Consider the following 16,008-nt stretch of genomic DNA (forward strand, 5'->3'; position numbering starts at 1 on the left):
TATAAAACACCACAAATGGAAGTTAATGAATTACTTAGGGCCCCAAAATAAAAGACAATCCCACTAAAAGGCAAACCTGTGCTATATGGTACCATGCAGTCATGAAATCGATTTAATAATATCATACAGTTAACAGAATCATTGTTCATTAGCAACAAGACGTCTGAAAGAGAGAACAGATTTATTTATTTTTTTGTGAGGTATCCATACCTCCATTTTATTGTAACAATTCAAGCAAATTACATAATTTGAATGTACAACATACAAACAGACTGTGGAAAAGGTCCTTTGTAAAGAGAAACTCTTGAAAGAAAAGTGACCACATTTTGTCACTCACCCATTCTCCAAAAAAAAAGAAAAGAAAAACATTAATAACATAAAAACAAACAAAGGAAATGTTTCTTATTTATTTTTTAAAATCAAGATATTGAAACCAAACATCATATCCTTTTCAAGCAGCCCTACTGTATAAATGAGCGGATGAACGTTCCTCAACTCCACCAGTTTAAGAGCATGAATCTGCCAAGATCCTCTCTTTCCCCAAACCAGCTTCTAAGCATAGTTTTTTTAAAGCACTCACGGTGGTCAACAGTTCACCGGACATTTTTTTTTTTTTTTTACTGAAAGCTTTAGTGCGCTCACCAATCTGATGCGAAACTGAAAAAAAAGAAAAAAAAAAAAGAAAAAAAAAAAAGAAATCATAACAGGATCCAAACAGCTCCCATAACCTTGAATTAACTGCATATTATGAAAGCCTTGTGATAGGCTAGGGACAGTGGTTACGCTGCCAATCAGATGTTGGCTAAAATCACTTTAAACAGGAGGACACAGGTCAAAAACAGCAAGTGGGAGGAGACTGAGAGGCAAACTGCTAAGCCACGCCTCCTTCCTCCCTGCCAACTGATTAAACCTCCTCCTCCTCCTCATCATCATCCTCCAAGTCACAGAAGTCGATGGACGGTCTATGGTCCTCCACCTCATCTTCATCAGATTCTGCATATGAACCTGAATCCAAATATAAGAAATAAGCAGAAACATTAAAAATCTGAATTGGATGGAGGGAAAAATCAGGGACAGATGCCATCTTTTTAGGCAGAATTAAACGCAAGCAAGCATTTTAAACAGAGGCATTGGTGATTCCCTCTGTGCAGTCAATAGCCAAATATGACTATGTTAGTGGAATAAATAAACAAATGCCATGCAAACAAATCTTACCTACATCTATGTGAAATCATTTTGCACATTTTAATACCAGAACCAACACTGGGTTTTATAATCTATACTTACCTATGCATTTAAAAGAAGGTGCTATCCAGTTTTATATAAATTAACTAACAAGATTTAGAGGTTTTATGATGCAGGACCAAAATAAATAGAAAATCACAACGTACTTTCAAGATTGTCCATGTGTTCGTGTAGAGTTCTCGCCAAGTTGAAAAACTGAGCGAGAGGGGGGAGAACGTTTTGGTTTTCAAATCACATTAGCTTGCAATGAACACTATAATATTGTGTGACGCATCACAGGAGCCAAAGAACTGTACTTTCACTAACAGATACAATGAACAAAATACAGGAAAGACGTGGAAGGCTTACCCCAGCATCATTGACTGCACCCAGGACATCAGAAAACCTCTGCTCGCACAGGTGCAGGAGCACCACCAGGTACAGCCCACAGCTGATGAACTCATACTCTGACTGAAGAATCCAACACACAAACTAAATTAAAAATATGAATCATATAACAGATAGATGTGAACATTACTTGCTTGAAGTCTCTGTAATAAGGAACATGTTCAGAGTCTGATCAATAGTGATGGGATTTTAGGATATGATTCTCAGGGGCAGTTCACACAAGTTTTTTTTAGCCATGAAAACGCGCTAGATGGACATGTTTAACCGCTGCGCGCGCATCTCACACAACAGTGTGTTCTAAAAATGCAGTTAAAAGTATAGTTCAACTAAAAAAATTAAAAAACCTGTCTAGACCCTTTGGTTTTTTTATTCCACCACTCTACATCTTGCTTAAAAAAAAAAAAAGGCAAAAAAAAGGCAAAAAAAGCAGTGTGTGTGAATGGTCTCTAAATGTCCGTTCAAACCAAGACAAGTTGTGTTAATATGCCTGTTGTACTGATGGCATGCACCTCTTTAGAGCTTTTCACACTGCGCTTAACCCTGGGTCATCGTCGTTCTAAAACCCGCCTTTAACCCCAGGTAATGTTTTCTACCGGGTTAGTATATTCACCCAGGGTTATGAAAACCTGCTCCAGAGCAGGGTAAGGACCACTTTTGTGATGTTAACCCCACAATACGGTGCCATGTGCAGTGTGAAACAATGCTGTGTTTATTTAGAGCATTTCAAAAAGAAAATGGTCAAATATCAACTGAAAACACATCAATTGGAGTAAAGAAGAGACCGTTTCATTCATACCTTTATAGTCTGAAAAGAAAAGAAAAACTTGATAGTACAGTCGGTATAGTGTAATATGAGAATGTGCACTGCAAGAACGTCAACAGCGTTCGTCCAATCAATGACACTGCAAATAAGGATGTTAACCAAAGGTTTAGAAATGTACAGTGTGAAACAACAGCGTATGAATATCCAGGATACATTGTTAAAAGTATAAGTATTATGAAACCTGAAGCAATATTACCAGGATCCCATTTACCCAGGGTTTAGAATGACCCAGGGAATGACCCAACTATTTCAAGTGTGAAAAGCCCTTTTGTGTTAGTCCGAAAAAGTTGGTACAAAGAGGGTTTCAAATCACTTTGCAAAAAGTGTTGACCACCAAATGAAATACATGCATTTGGTCTGCTGTTAAATAAATTGGTGGTGGTCACAGACAGAGTATTCTGCCAAGTGACAGTGAATTGCTGAGGAAGGAACCAGGACTCACTCTTTTGTCTCTGTACTCCTGTATTTGCCGTTGTTTGATAAACACCATAGCGAATAAAAAAAATCTGAATGTCTGTTTGAAAACAGGCGACTACGGTTTGACTTTGTGGTTTTACGGTTTCTTCTCTGTGATAAGAGTGTAAGAAATGTAAAGTTGTGCAGTGCTGCTTTGTGTACCACTGTATTTCTGCTTCTCCATAAGTCCCACCTTCTGTCAGAGAGAAAGTGCATATTGCTTTTGCTGTTTTTTTCCCTGCATTGGTCTGAACAGACAAATTGCATGTGAAAATTGGGATTGAATTCTTAATTCCAGGCCTTAATTGCATGTTATAATTCTTGTTCCTTAGTTAACCATAACTAACTGGTAAAGCACTCGAGCATGCACAATTTCACACGAGTAGGTTTATTATAAGAAGTCATCTAAACAATGTGCTTGTATCTTGTTTTGATGCACTCACCCTTTCATGAGATCGATAGAGCTCATTGATGTCAAAGTTCTCAATATTTAGGTGCAGTTTTTCCTTACAAAGTTCACAGGTAGTGATGGCCTCCAAGTTAGAACCTGTGTATCAAAGCAGATATATGGGATGAATAAAAAATATTTAAAAAAATAAGCAGCCTAATTCACATCTTAACCAATTAAGGCCATAATGAGTTTTTGAACTACAGTTTATTTGTACATGGCAGAACCATATAAATCTCTGAAGTAACTCCTTCATGTAAACACTATACCATATTCATGATATACTAAACATTCAGGACTGTACTATGGTACCATCACAGTATTCATCTGTAAGGGCTAGTAACCACCTCAGTCTCAAAGGTTCTTCAGAAGTTTATAAATAAATGAGATTATTCCTGTCTTGTGATTGTCATATTTGTGTATTTGATAAGTCTGCTTTCAGACTGTGTTATGCATTAGTAGTCTTTGACCAGCACAGGAAATGAACCCAAAATTAATTTGAAAACAGTTCCTTTCTCAGTGCACATCAAACAACTGAATATACACTATATAAACATCTAGTTTATTTCTGCCCTCAGGAAAAGACAGCCATACCAGAGCTGATTTTGGAGTGGAGCCATTTCTTAATGCAGTCCTGGTGCACATACTGCAGGCTGCCGGTGCACTTGCAGGGCTCGATCAGAGGGTTGGAACTCGACTGCTCCCCCATCTGACAGATTCGGCACAGATCACCCTCCTCCTCATCAGAATCCTCCAACAGAAGGCTAAAAGTAGGAAGAGGGTGTGGTTATAATCGGCAAACTAAATTGTGAATGTGCTCCTGCTACACCAAGTTTAGATCCAAGCCTACTTAAACACAACTGAACCAGCTAATCAAGATCTTCAGGATAACTAGAAACTTCCAGGCAGGTATGTAGGAGCAGGTGGAAGCTAAACTTTGCAGTGTACTTCAGCGCCACAAAACCACATCAAAGAGAGAAAAAAAGAAAAAAAAGTTGTAATGTGCCGGTTGTGGTCAGTATTAGCCAGAAAACAAGCATAGTTGCATGCATGTTTCCAGGGTTTATGTACTATAAATGTAAACGCCATCATATTTGGTAAATTCTACTTATGTTCTCAATTTAAGGTTATCTAGCTGCCATTTGCATGGAGGATTTGTGAGTGTTAGAAGCGTTACATTTTTTACATGCCATCAGCCTATTGATGAATTTATGTAGTGGTATAATTTATCACTTATTTGCAAAATAATTTATAGTATTTTTTTACCTATAAATTTCAAACTAAATGTACATGTGTAAAGGTACATTGTTTAATGGAATATATACACATATACAAGCACTAGATTTCACTTCATACCACTGTTTTTCAACTAACCCAATTTTTTGTTGTGAAAGATCAATAATTGTTTGGAAAATGCAAAACAACATTTTTGGAAAATGTTTAAAACTACGTACACATGTACAGAAATCTAAGACAACAGCCATGTCAACCTTTTTGAATTGCTGAGTGAAAGATTGGGGTAGGGTGAAAGCTTTCCCTACACAGATTTGCTGTGTTGACCAACAGAAAGCTGCTTGGTTGGAAAGTGGCTTCTGTGGGAGTTGTCCTGCACTCTTTACAATGGTCATTTTTTCTTGCAAAATTTCACTAATGTGACTGCACATTTACAGTAATGTTTTTTAAAACACACACACACAAACAGAACATTCTACACAATAACTAGACATAGTTCAAATTGCCCTCTGACCTCTCCTGAATCTTTCGCAGTCTCTCTGGGTCTCTGGAAGGGGCGGGCTTGTCTTTTGCCTGCTCATCAGTTTGACTCCTCCCCTCTGCTCCTACTCCCACACCAATGATTACATTCTCTGGCATACGGAAGAGCGGGCTGGTCATCACCCTGCCAATGCCATGGCTCCGTCCAGCCAGACGGGCTCCGTCCTGCAGTAGAGATGCAGAAAGACCCGAGGCTCCAGAAGAGGGTGCTGCTGTTGCACCCTCTGAGGACTCATCTTCATCATCGTCATCATCTTCACATTGTGTGCCTTGGTCAGGCGTTTTACTGCCATCTCGGTCAGGGAATTGGGGTGAACGATGAGGGCCCATGCGGGCGCTTTCATCACGGCCTTCCCTCCTGCGACGAGAGAACAGTGGGGTACAGCGGTTCCAGTTCAGCCAGGACAGTCCTGCTTGAGGCCTGAGCGATTCCTGTTCGGGCCCTACATCAGCGCTCTCCCTGACGGGAGCGAGAGATGGTCCGCGTCTGCGCAAGAACGAAAATGCCTGAACGGGGTCAGAATTCCTCAGCTCTGCTTCCAAATTTTCTCTACTGACTGGAGGAGGGGCTTCAGAGGGCAGGGCTTCATCTGGGCTAGAGTCAAATGACCTTGAATCAGAGGCAGAGCTGGCGGTGGAGTTTGACTCCTGACTGGAGCGTCGGGAGAAAAGTCGAGATAGCAGGCGTCTGGTTGTTCGCCTGCCGTCTGAGTCGCCGCCATTCTGAGCAGGAAGTGGAGTGGGGGTGGGGCTAGATGAAGGTGGGCTGGAGCTACAGCCAGTAAGGGGTGTGTAAGGGGTTGAGCTCCAGGATGAGAGGTGGGATGGGTCCGACACAGAGGTGGAGGTTCTGGTGGAGCTAGTGCTGGTGCGTGGTGTATCGCGAGAGAACGGAGCGGACTGGTAATCTGTGGTCAGCCTGTGGGAGCTGCGCTCCAGAGGAGAGGGGAGGTACTCGGTTTGGATACGGCGACTAGATGAACTGTTATCCCTGTAGGATGAGTACTGGCTCTCTTTGGGTCGAGCACCTTGTGCATAGGTGGATGTAACACGCTCTGAACGGTCTAAAGCACAAAAAGAAACAGTTACCTTGATGGGCTACAACCTTATACATGATACTAATGAGGGCATAAAATGTAAGAAGAAATTACAAGATATTCGAGATATTCAAAATATAAAATCCTCAAATTAATTGCAAATAAAGCTGCAAAAAAATTGAAACAATCCCATATGTTCAAAAGAACAACTTGTGGTGCAAAGCAGAAAGTCAGATGACCGGAGCAACATTTGAGAAACTATATTGGTACCATGATATTTTTCACATTTTTTTTTGTCTTTTCACAATACTGGATATAACACAACTTAATAATACACATTACAATGTCAAATAAAAATGATATACATTTATGAAAACTAAAGCAAGCATTTTGAAATTATCTGCATTCCATGTTTTCATCCAGAATTTTTGGCCAATATCCCAGAATGCTTATTAAAATACATGGATGAAAACTTTAAAGTTATCCAATTATGCATAGAGCCACTTAGAGAAAAAAAAAAAAAAACACTATAGAAAAAGGAGTGGACTAGAGTGGTAGTGAATGAATGTGTCTGTATAATCTGTAACCGAGTATGTGTGTGCACATACACAGTGAAGATGTCAGTCCACTAGGCCGGTAACTAGACTCCCCCAGTGAGGTCAGTCCTAAATCCCCCCTCTTTTCCCAATCCCTGCGGGCCCAAGGACCCTCTGATGGAGTGGACGAAGATGATGATGAGGAGGAGGATCTAGACAAAGGACTAATGGTGGTTTTCCACGAAGAATCTAAAAACAAGAGCAGTGTTAATACACCATATAGCCATACACTGAAGAGATGCTTAATATTAACTATAGTTATAGTATTTGGACACTTAAGCCACATTTAAAATGTTTACAAATACTTTTTACTGTGACATACGTCCTAAAGTAGAGTAGGAGTTGGCTAGGTTGGTAGGTTTAGATGTGGATGGGGATCTGGAATTTCCTGCTCTATTTGTGTAAGAAAGTTTTGCTCTTTTAGACTCTGTGTCTTGGGATTTGCCAAGAAGTCCACAGTAGGTTCCCAGTCTTCTCTCAGAGTCTGTCTGAAATGCAAATGGACAAACAGAGGCAGTCAGATGTCATACATTCAGGTCGCAAAAGAGCCAAATTCTGCATAAATCAGATTTTTTGGTAAAGTTGTTTACATACAAATGTGGCCCATATCAGACACCTGTCAATGCTCCATGACTTTTTCATTCTAACAGCATTAAATTTCATATTTAATGCACATATTTTGCCACTTTATGAAACTAAAAGAACTTCAGACAACCAGTCATATAGCTATGCACAAGCTTTAGACACTTTCTCATGGTTCAAAACACCACAACCATTTAAATAAGGGAGGGAGACAAAACGAAGAAAAAAAAAAGAAAAAGAAAAGAAAAAAAAAGTCAGACTTGAAGCAAAATATGTCAGAATTGAAAACACCCAGTTAAAATCAGATTTGTTAGTCATCTAAAAACCCTTTTTCATTTAACAAAAAATTCTAATGCTACTAAAAGTAATAATAATAAACAGACAGTTTTTTTTTATAATTATAGTTTTAAGTTAATAATAATTTAGTTATTAAAAAGCAGATTATATAAAAATAGATCAAATCTAATTATGTGTGTGCATGCATGCGTTACATTTTGACAAAAACATATGCAAAATATTTACAAGTCTGCCTCTGTCCCCACTGGTGGATTCAGTCCATGATCGATCATGGACAGATGAAGAAGAGGAAGAGGAGGAAACGGAGATGGGAGTAGAGAGCTTCCAGTTGGAGTGACGGCTTTCAGTTGAACTGTAAGCTCTTGGCGAGCTCAGCAGACGGGAGCTCTGGAACACACAGTAAACATGAGAAATGAACACACAACACATGGACGTCAGAACATAAACGTGACAGGAAGAGACCAAACGATTATTGACTCATTCAACTACTGTTTATTCAACATCATAAAAGAGAAGTATGGGCCAAGATTCAGACTAAAACAGCCAACCACAAAGACTCTGCAAATAGTTTCCTTCCTCAAGCATATGGGTGGTTTGCTGCTTTGTTATGATGAGAAATCCCCAGTGGCAAACTATACATGGACGAGCTGATGGTGGCCAATGTTGTTTGATGTCCATTTCAACGCTGGCTAATGTAGTCAAGTTCTAAGATGTGATCTTCCAAAAAAAAAAAAAAAAAAAACTCTGGAGAGTCAAAAACAACTCTGGGAGCTTCAGTAACTTTATCTAGCACGACAGACCTTGACAGGTTCATGAGATACACCGGGGCCAGGAATCTAGTGTGCACTAAAAAAAGCCCAGTGAACCAAGGCAGTGTAACACGACGATCTTTCCACAGCATGATGAAAATGAGATGCTAATAGAGTTAGCACACAGATTGCCATAGTGCCTCTTCTAGAACCTTAGGTTAATATTTAGCTATTGTATAAAGCAATTAATTACCTAATAACACTACATAAAACAGTAGCTGACTCTCTGAAAAGTATAACTAAAGTTTGTGTACAACTTTAAAAAAAAATTTGGATTAGGTATTAATGTCTAACTTTTGAAAAAAAATACTTTTTTTTTTGTATACATCTAGTTATGTTAAAAGGCTTACATGCCCTGAAACTTTGTACGTAATTTGATAAAAAAATTTAAGCATAGCAAAAATGCAATGCTGGGCATTAAAAGGTTAGTTCACCCAAAAATGAAAATTCTGTCATTAATTACATAATTCAAGATACAATATGTAATTTTCTTTTGCCGCTAGGGGTTGCTAACCTCTTACAATAACAAAGGCATAAGTTGACACAGTGATAAGTGGAATGATTGGACTTGCTGTCATGCTGATGGATCTAATAATGTTTATGGATGAGTGAAAACATACTTGTTTTTTAATATGACTGTGGTATGAAGCAGGGCGCGCTTGCTAATAAGAGACAGATATCAGCGCCACACGCGAGTCCTGCAGATTTAAAGGAATAAGGACATTTAATTCTACCGAACTACCCGCAAGTGCTGAATTACTACTCACACAAGTCAGTTTATTTGACGAATTAAACTTGAGGTAATGCAGCGCTGTTTCATTTGGTCTAATATTACAGTATCATACTATACTGCATTTGAGAGTGTTGAAAGTTATGTTATTCTATGTTAGTTTGTTGGCTATATGAGACTAGCAGTAAGCTAGATCAACATTAGAATAGCATACTGATCATATTCTAAAATTTCATCATGTTGATCTATATAACATTGATCTGTTTTATGTACATTTGCTCACCTGTCTAATAAAGTACATGTGAGAGTGGCATCCCTGTCAAGTCGTGACTCGTGAAGCTCTGTCAAGTCCAAGTTAATCGCGGACGTGGAGCTCTCGGCATCTCGAAAACGCCATGCTGATATTGATCCTTGTTTTAGTTCTCCTTTTGTCCCAAAGTCTGCTTGCCATTGTCCATAATGTTTGAACGAAACAACAACAGCGTGAGCGTGCAGCTAGATGTAATGCACTACGCAGTTGTTCACGTCTGTCTCCATGGTAACTATGGCAGTACAAGCAAGCGAGGGATAACGCGGATATTACGTCATTGAGAGGCGACAAGTGAACCGGGACGGGCACTTTTCAAAATTGTGAATTTCTCTTAAGTTACAAATTCTTGGAAACATTTAGGATAATGGAAGTACACAATTGAAAGAAATGTATAACACTGCGCAAGTGTTTTTTGGATATTTTGATACAAAATTCTAACATATTGTACCTTTAAAGTAATTAATGTGACTCTGGTGGTTTAACCTCAATTTTATGAAGCGACGCAAGTGCTTTGTGTGCGAAAAAAAAAAAAATTACGTCTATATTTACAAAATAATACTAACCAAAGCACGTTCACAGAAAAACTTCCTGTCTTGAGTCAATAAACATGCGTCGTGGTGCTCCCCCTACTGGATTGAAAGTCAATAATTTCATAAAGTGGAAAATGATGTTGTTTTTTTGTGTGCAAACCAAGCGGCAACATTCTGATCTGAAAAATGAAGCCTACCCGGAAGTGCGAAAAACTGCAATACATCGAAAATCCGCTAGAGGGAGGTCCCAAAAGGGAGCAAATGTCCATAGCCCCCATGTTAAAATGTCCGTTTTCACAGCATAAATTCATGTTTTTACAGGTTGGTCCCATGGACTTTTATTGTATTTTTCGATAGCTTCCGAGTGCCTGACAACTGTGAGGGGGGTGAATTTTTTTCTAACTTGTTAGTTTAGATTGTATTTAGATATAAAATATATGACAATAAGGGCGTGGTTAACTTTGAGTGACAGCTTGATTGACAGCTGACAAGGCAGCGCCACGGAGAATGACAACAAGAAGCGCCATTTTTTAATACAGTTGACATATAATACTACTGTTTATGTTTCATGAAATGTACTTTTAAGAGTTTTTCAGGCGAGAATGTAGTTGTTTAAAGCTCAAATCTGTGGTTTATTTAAAGATTTATGAAAATTTTATCCAGTTGATCCAGCGATGACCGGGCGCTCGGCGTTCATGTACCCCACCTGGAGCAGTCTTTCATCGGCTTGACGTTATGAGGTTTGCCGCCAATGCCGCGGACTCTGGCGTCTCTTTAGTGGTTAAACATGAGATATTGTGTATATCTATATCGTCTTGTGTATATCTAATGGGCGATTTTTGGTCTCGTGAATCTAAATTTTTTTCCCTGGACAATCGTTTTGGCTGAGGGGAAGTTTCATAACTTTATAAGCTATTTAACTTTACCGATGTATAGACTATAGAGCGCTGACTTTGTCTGAATTGTTTGCTTTATTTGTATAGCTTCTTATACCTTTACGTATACTTTTATAATGGCTAATATTGATAAAACTGAAATTTAACAAAAAGAGACTGGGTTGAGTTTTGTCATTTTAAATTTTTAATACAACGAAGATGATCTGTAATGTTGTTTACTGCAAAATCTGTTGTTTAGTACAAATGCACATATTGCCTGGACCATAAAATGTGTAATATTTTTATATTATATTTAAAATGAAAAGAGGCAGGTTTGTGTTTTATATTTAGTTTTATCATAAATAGGCAAACGTTATGTGCAGTTGAAATATGCGTTGCCTGAACCACATTTGTGTGGCTATAATGTTTAAGATTTCTTTAAATGAAAACGAAAAGAGTTCGTATGGTGTTTTATAACATATTTCGTTGCCTAAAATAAGAGATAACCGAAGTAGCAGAGCGAGCTGAGTGACGCAAGCTGCGTCAGAAGGTGGGTGGGGTTAGGATTTCCGAAGATTTTCCAAGATGGCGCCGCCCATACCCCCCATAAACGTCTTCAAACCCGTTCTTCAGAAAGTCTATGGGTGACGTCACAGACGCTTTGTCCATATTTTTTACAGTCTATGGTGCAAACAAAGCACTTGTGTCACTTCATAAAACTGAGGTTAAACCACTGGAGTCACATGGATTATTTTAATGATGTCTTTCCTATCGTTCTGGACCTTAAATGTGTTAATACAAATTAAATATCTTAATTTGTGTTCCGAAGATGAACAAAGGTCTTACAGGTTTGGAACGACATGAGGGTGATTAATTAATGACAGAATTTTCATTTTTGGGTGAACTTACCGTTTAAGGGTCTCATACAATGGATCCTAATCAATAATTGGTACACAACTCAATTTGCTTAGTTTCTTCATTGTTTAACTGATATAAATAAATAAATATATAAATATATAATATACTTTCAGATGCTGTCAATAGAACTACAAAACCTGTAACACTCCTGTAACTACACTGGGTTACACAGGAATTACATATGGATTTCTGGGTGACTGGTTCAGCAAGAGGAGGTGACGTTAGTGATCTAGTGAAACAGACATTATGGAAATTAATGTGTGACTGTAATACCTGATAATCTGAGTCTAACTTGACAGAAGCTTCCCTGCTGAAACGATCTCTTCCCAAGACGCTCCCTCTGCCATAGAGACGACTCGCACTGAGCGCTGAAGATGAGGAGGACAAGGAGGAGGGTGATGACAGCGAGGAAGAGCTGGAGACAGCAAACGGAAAGCGACGAGACTTCGAATCCATCTCTGAACTGTACCCTGAGAGACAGCGACACACATGACGTTACAGCCGCATACTCATGACAACAGTCGCCGCTAAATTCCATTTAAAAACAGGATTGGTAATGATATGTTTTAGGCATGTCTTTTGTCATGTACTTCCATTACCTGTCAAGCATTACAAGTTGCTTCCAGCAGTGTGATGATTTTAAAGGAATAGTTATGTCATGTACTCAATTGCTCCATCCAAACTTATGACTTACTTTCTTGACTGCTTCAAACTCATTGTAATTACATACTAGTAAAGAACAACCAGCACATTGTTAATATGTGATGTTCTGAAACCCATTAGACTTAGTTCATCTTTGGAACACAAAGATATTTTTAATAGGGATGCACCGATAGGATCTTTTTTGGTCAATACGATAGCGATTTTAGCAATTAAATATTGTCCGATTCCAACGATTGTCATTAAAATAGATTAGTGTTTTAATAATGTTTTCAAGTTCAAAAACACATGCATTAAGTATATACTAGCAGGTTTATTGATGCATCAAAATTCTAATGAACATAGATTGGATCTGTTTAACATTCAACAGGCTAACATAAATACACCGAACAAAGATACATATGAAACAAATAGTGCTTTTCAGCAAGGTCTAACAGTAGCTTTCAGGTACAGAAATAAAAGTAATCAAATGTAAAATAACAGTTCATATTCTTCAGTGTAAAAATGATATAGGCTATATATTAATCCTTATTAAAGTTACAAAAGTTATTGTATCAAGTCTAATTGTTGTCTTTTGTTGTGTTTGATTAACATTAAAAACACAGACAGCAACGCAGCAGGAATATTAGGCTGCTGTCACTTTATGAGCGGCATGGATCCAATTATATCGATTTCTTTCTAATTAATTTAAGACCAGTGTTGCCAAGTCTGCAGTTTTCCTGCAGAATTGGTCTACTTTTACACTGCTGCAATGGGTTGTTTTTTTTAGTCCGCCGTTGTTAATTGCATATACAGATTGATCAACGCACATGCACAGAGCACATCAAAAATGGCAAACGGAAGCTCAAACACACGTTTGACACGCGAGAACCAATGAGGTTTGTTTTCAAGAGTCAAGTACTGTTGAGCTTCTGTTTGCCACATTTGATGTCCTCTATATAGGTGCAATGATCAAAGAGCCTAAATTTAATCTGTACATCATATAAAACAATCGTGTCCATTGAGAAGACTTAGATTTATAAACGGAACGGTATATTTTGATGATTTTTTTGAAGCATGCAAATACCTTTTTTCACTCGTGTTCCGAAGATAAAAGGTTTCTGGGTTTGGAACAACATGAGGGTGACTCAATGACAATTTTAATTTTTGTGTGACGTTAACAAGTTATCCTTTCATGTGTCATGAAACAAAGTCAGTCACATGGGTTTGGAACAACATGAGGTTGAGTAAACAGTGCTTTAAGGATTAGTTCATCCAAAAGTCTTGAAGTATGAGTGAAAATGGCTAACTGTGAACCTGAAGAATGTTTTTACTGCTATCAAAACCACACTGGTAATCGGTTTACTGGCCCACAGTTTCGTCACACATACCCGACTTTACAAATAATCAGTAACCCTGTTGTCTTCCTTAAATGCACAGGGATTATGGAGCACCTGTACCGGTCATCATAACACACTTTCTAAACCCCTCCATACCCCTTCCTACTGCACCCTTCATCAAGCCATCTATAAATACCCTCCTCTCTACAGTTGAGTATCAAAATAGCACCTTCCTGCAATGAAAGCTCTCTGCTGTATGTCAAGCTTTTTCCAAATCACATTTGCCAAGTGAGAACGCTGCTAAACTTAACCTGAAGGCATGAAAGCACTGCTTCACTCAGGTGTCAGGCAGAAAAAGAGCAAGTTAGACAGGGAATATTTCAGGCCAAAACCTGTACTTGAAATGTATAAGCTACTCAAATGTTGTAGCAGAAACACTTGCTGCACCAAGCCATTTAGTTTGATTCGATCCACTTATTGCATCATTTAAGACTTTCTTCTGAATGTCTGTTCTGCTCTCTTCCACATAACAAAAGGGACAAAACAAACACCATAATCTGCACTATATTGTATTCTGAAGCCATACGACACCTTTGTTCGAGAAAAAGGCTGTAAATTTACTTTCATTGTGTGGAAATGAGAAGACAGTCTGGTAAACTTCTCCTTTTGTGTTTGACAGAAGAAAGAAAACCATACAAGGAACTAAAAATGCTTACTTTAAACTTTGGGGGAAATACTCTTAAGTATTTATTTATGTTTGGGGTACATTTTCATAGACCGCCATCCCCACTTCACATTTGCAAAAGCCATCTTAGTGCCAAAAGTAATTGAAAAGAACAACGAGAAAAACCATTAACATCAGGGCAGGGCGTGTATGTAACAGAAGGCAAAACTCCCGTGTGTTAAACCCTCTGGCTTTGTTCACCGATTATGCAACCTGTGCATGAACATTTTGTTAAACTTAAACCCGGGCTACCCTCAACAAAATCACACTAAACAGTACACCTATCAAATTAAGAGACATTTAAGTTACTGCTGACATGCATTTCTCTCTTTTGAGGTTCCTAAATGTACTTTCGTATCACATATGTGCTCTTTCCTGATTTTAGGGCTGTGCATCAGCAATATTTTAAGTGTCAACAAGTGCAAATTTGACTCATGAACGACATTTAAGATAAAAATAGTGGTTTATAAACATTGACCTCTCAAAATGCCTTTCTGGTCTCCAGCCCACAAAGTCCAATTCCAGTTTGGTTCTCTTGTTTGAACTTGACAGGACAAACAGCAGGATTATGATTGTAAACCACAGCTGATGCATATCAAACTGACGATATGTCAGTGATTTGCATTAGCTCAGCACAGCTCTCGGATTACAAGTACATTAAAAGAAAAATAGCTCACAGAGGAGGTAAACACGGAGCATTTATCCTGAACAAAAGCTTTTGCTCCAATAAATCACTGATTTAACCCGCGTTCAAAACAGGAGATGTTCGTGACATGCACAACTGACCCGTTATACTACGCATGTGATCACAGAAGTCAGTCGCATTAATAAACCAGCAATCTGCCAGATGTCTAGGCCTTGTTTTTGTTAACCGGGACACTTCGTAAATACAACAAGAATAAATCTCGTTGGGTAACGTTAAACGAATGCAATTAATCCGTATGCGTTTACATTGCCACTTACCAAACGCACCCCGTTAAAGCGTACCAAATCTCATCGTGTTAAAATGCTCCAAATGGCATCACTTCCGTGTGAACTCACCTCTGATTTTTCCGTCTCTCTGCCTTTATTATTAATGGCGTCCGTGTGTTGATATAGGGAGGGTCACGTGGTTTAAAGTGTAAGCGGACACCCGCAGGGAACGCGTATCGTCGCTCGCGGAGGCTGATTGACAGCCGCACTAGCCAGTGAACGGCGGTGTAGCGAAATACGCCCCACCCTCTTTCCCTTGTTCATTGACAAGATGTCTGTAAAGATGCCTGTAAACTATAACAACAAAATGATGTGTTAGGTTGTAAAATCCTAAATAATATATGTATAGGCTAAATGAAAAAAATAATAACAATTTTGTAGTCTAAACATTTCCCAGAAACTGTTTTACATTTATTTTTCTAAACTGTGTTCACTCTGTTACAATTTGGTGCAAACGATAGAAATGTAGGCCTATTAATAAGCACATTTAGTATTCAAGACACTTGTTGGTGAAAAA

General features: G+C 38.5%; 1 protein-coding gene across 2 annotated transcripts; it reads right to left on the reverse strand.

The window, feature by feature from the left end:
* Window positions 1–162: 162 nt before the first annotated feature.
* marchf7 (membrane-associated ring finger (C3HC4) 7) lies at window positions 163–15,634 on the reverse strand. Of its 2 annotated transcripts, none has more exons than XM_084425346.1 (11): window positions 15,561–15,634; window positions 12,090–12,286; window positions 7,870–8,031; window positions 7,088–7,253; window positions 6,778–6,954; window positions 5,107–6,196; window positions 3,954–4,123; window positions 3,355–3,458; window positions 1,594–1,695; window positions 1,392–1,440; window positions 163–1,005 (listed from the first exon to the last, which is right to left on the reverse strand). In XM_084425346.1, the coding sequence occupies exons 2-11, from the start codon at window positions 12,270–12,272 to the stop codon at window positions 905–907; spliced, it is 2,304 nt and encodes a 767-aa protein (XP_084281472.1). In that variant the 5' UTR covers window positions 12,273–12,286; window positions 15,561–15,634; the 3' UTR covers window positions 163–904. The 2 variants fall into 2 exon arrangements, with proteins under 2 accessions (XP_084281472.1, XP_084281473.1); XM_084425347.1 differs by having other exon boundaries at window positions 15,483–15,572.
* Between the last annotated feature and the right edge of the window lie 374 nt (window positions 15,635–16,008).

This window comes from Rutilus rutilus (genome assembly GCF_951802725.1).
Source record: "Rutilus rutilus genome assembly, chromosome: 12".
NCBI lineage: Eukaryota > Metazoa > Chordata > Actinopteri > Cypriniformes > Leuciscidae > Rutilus > Rutilus rutilus.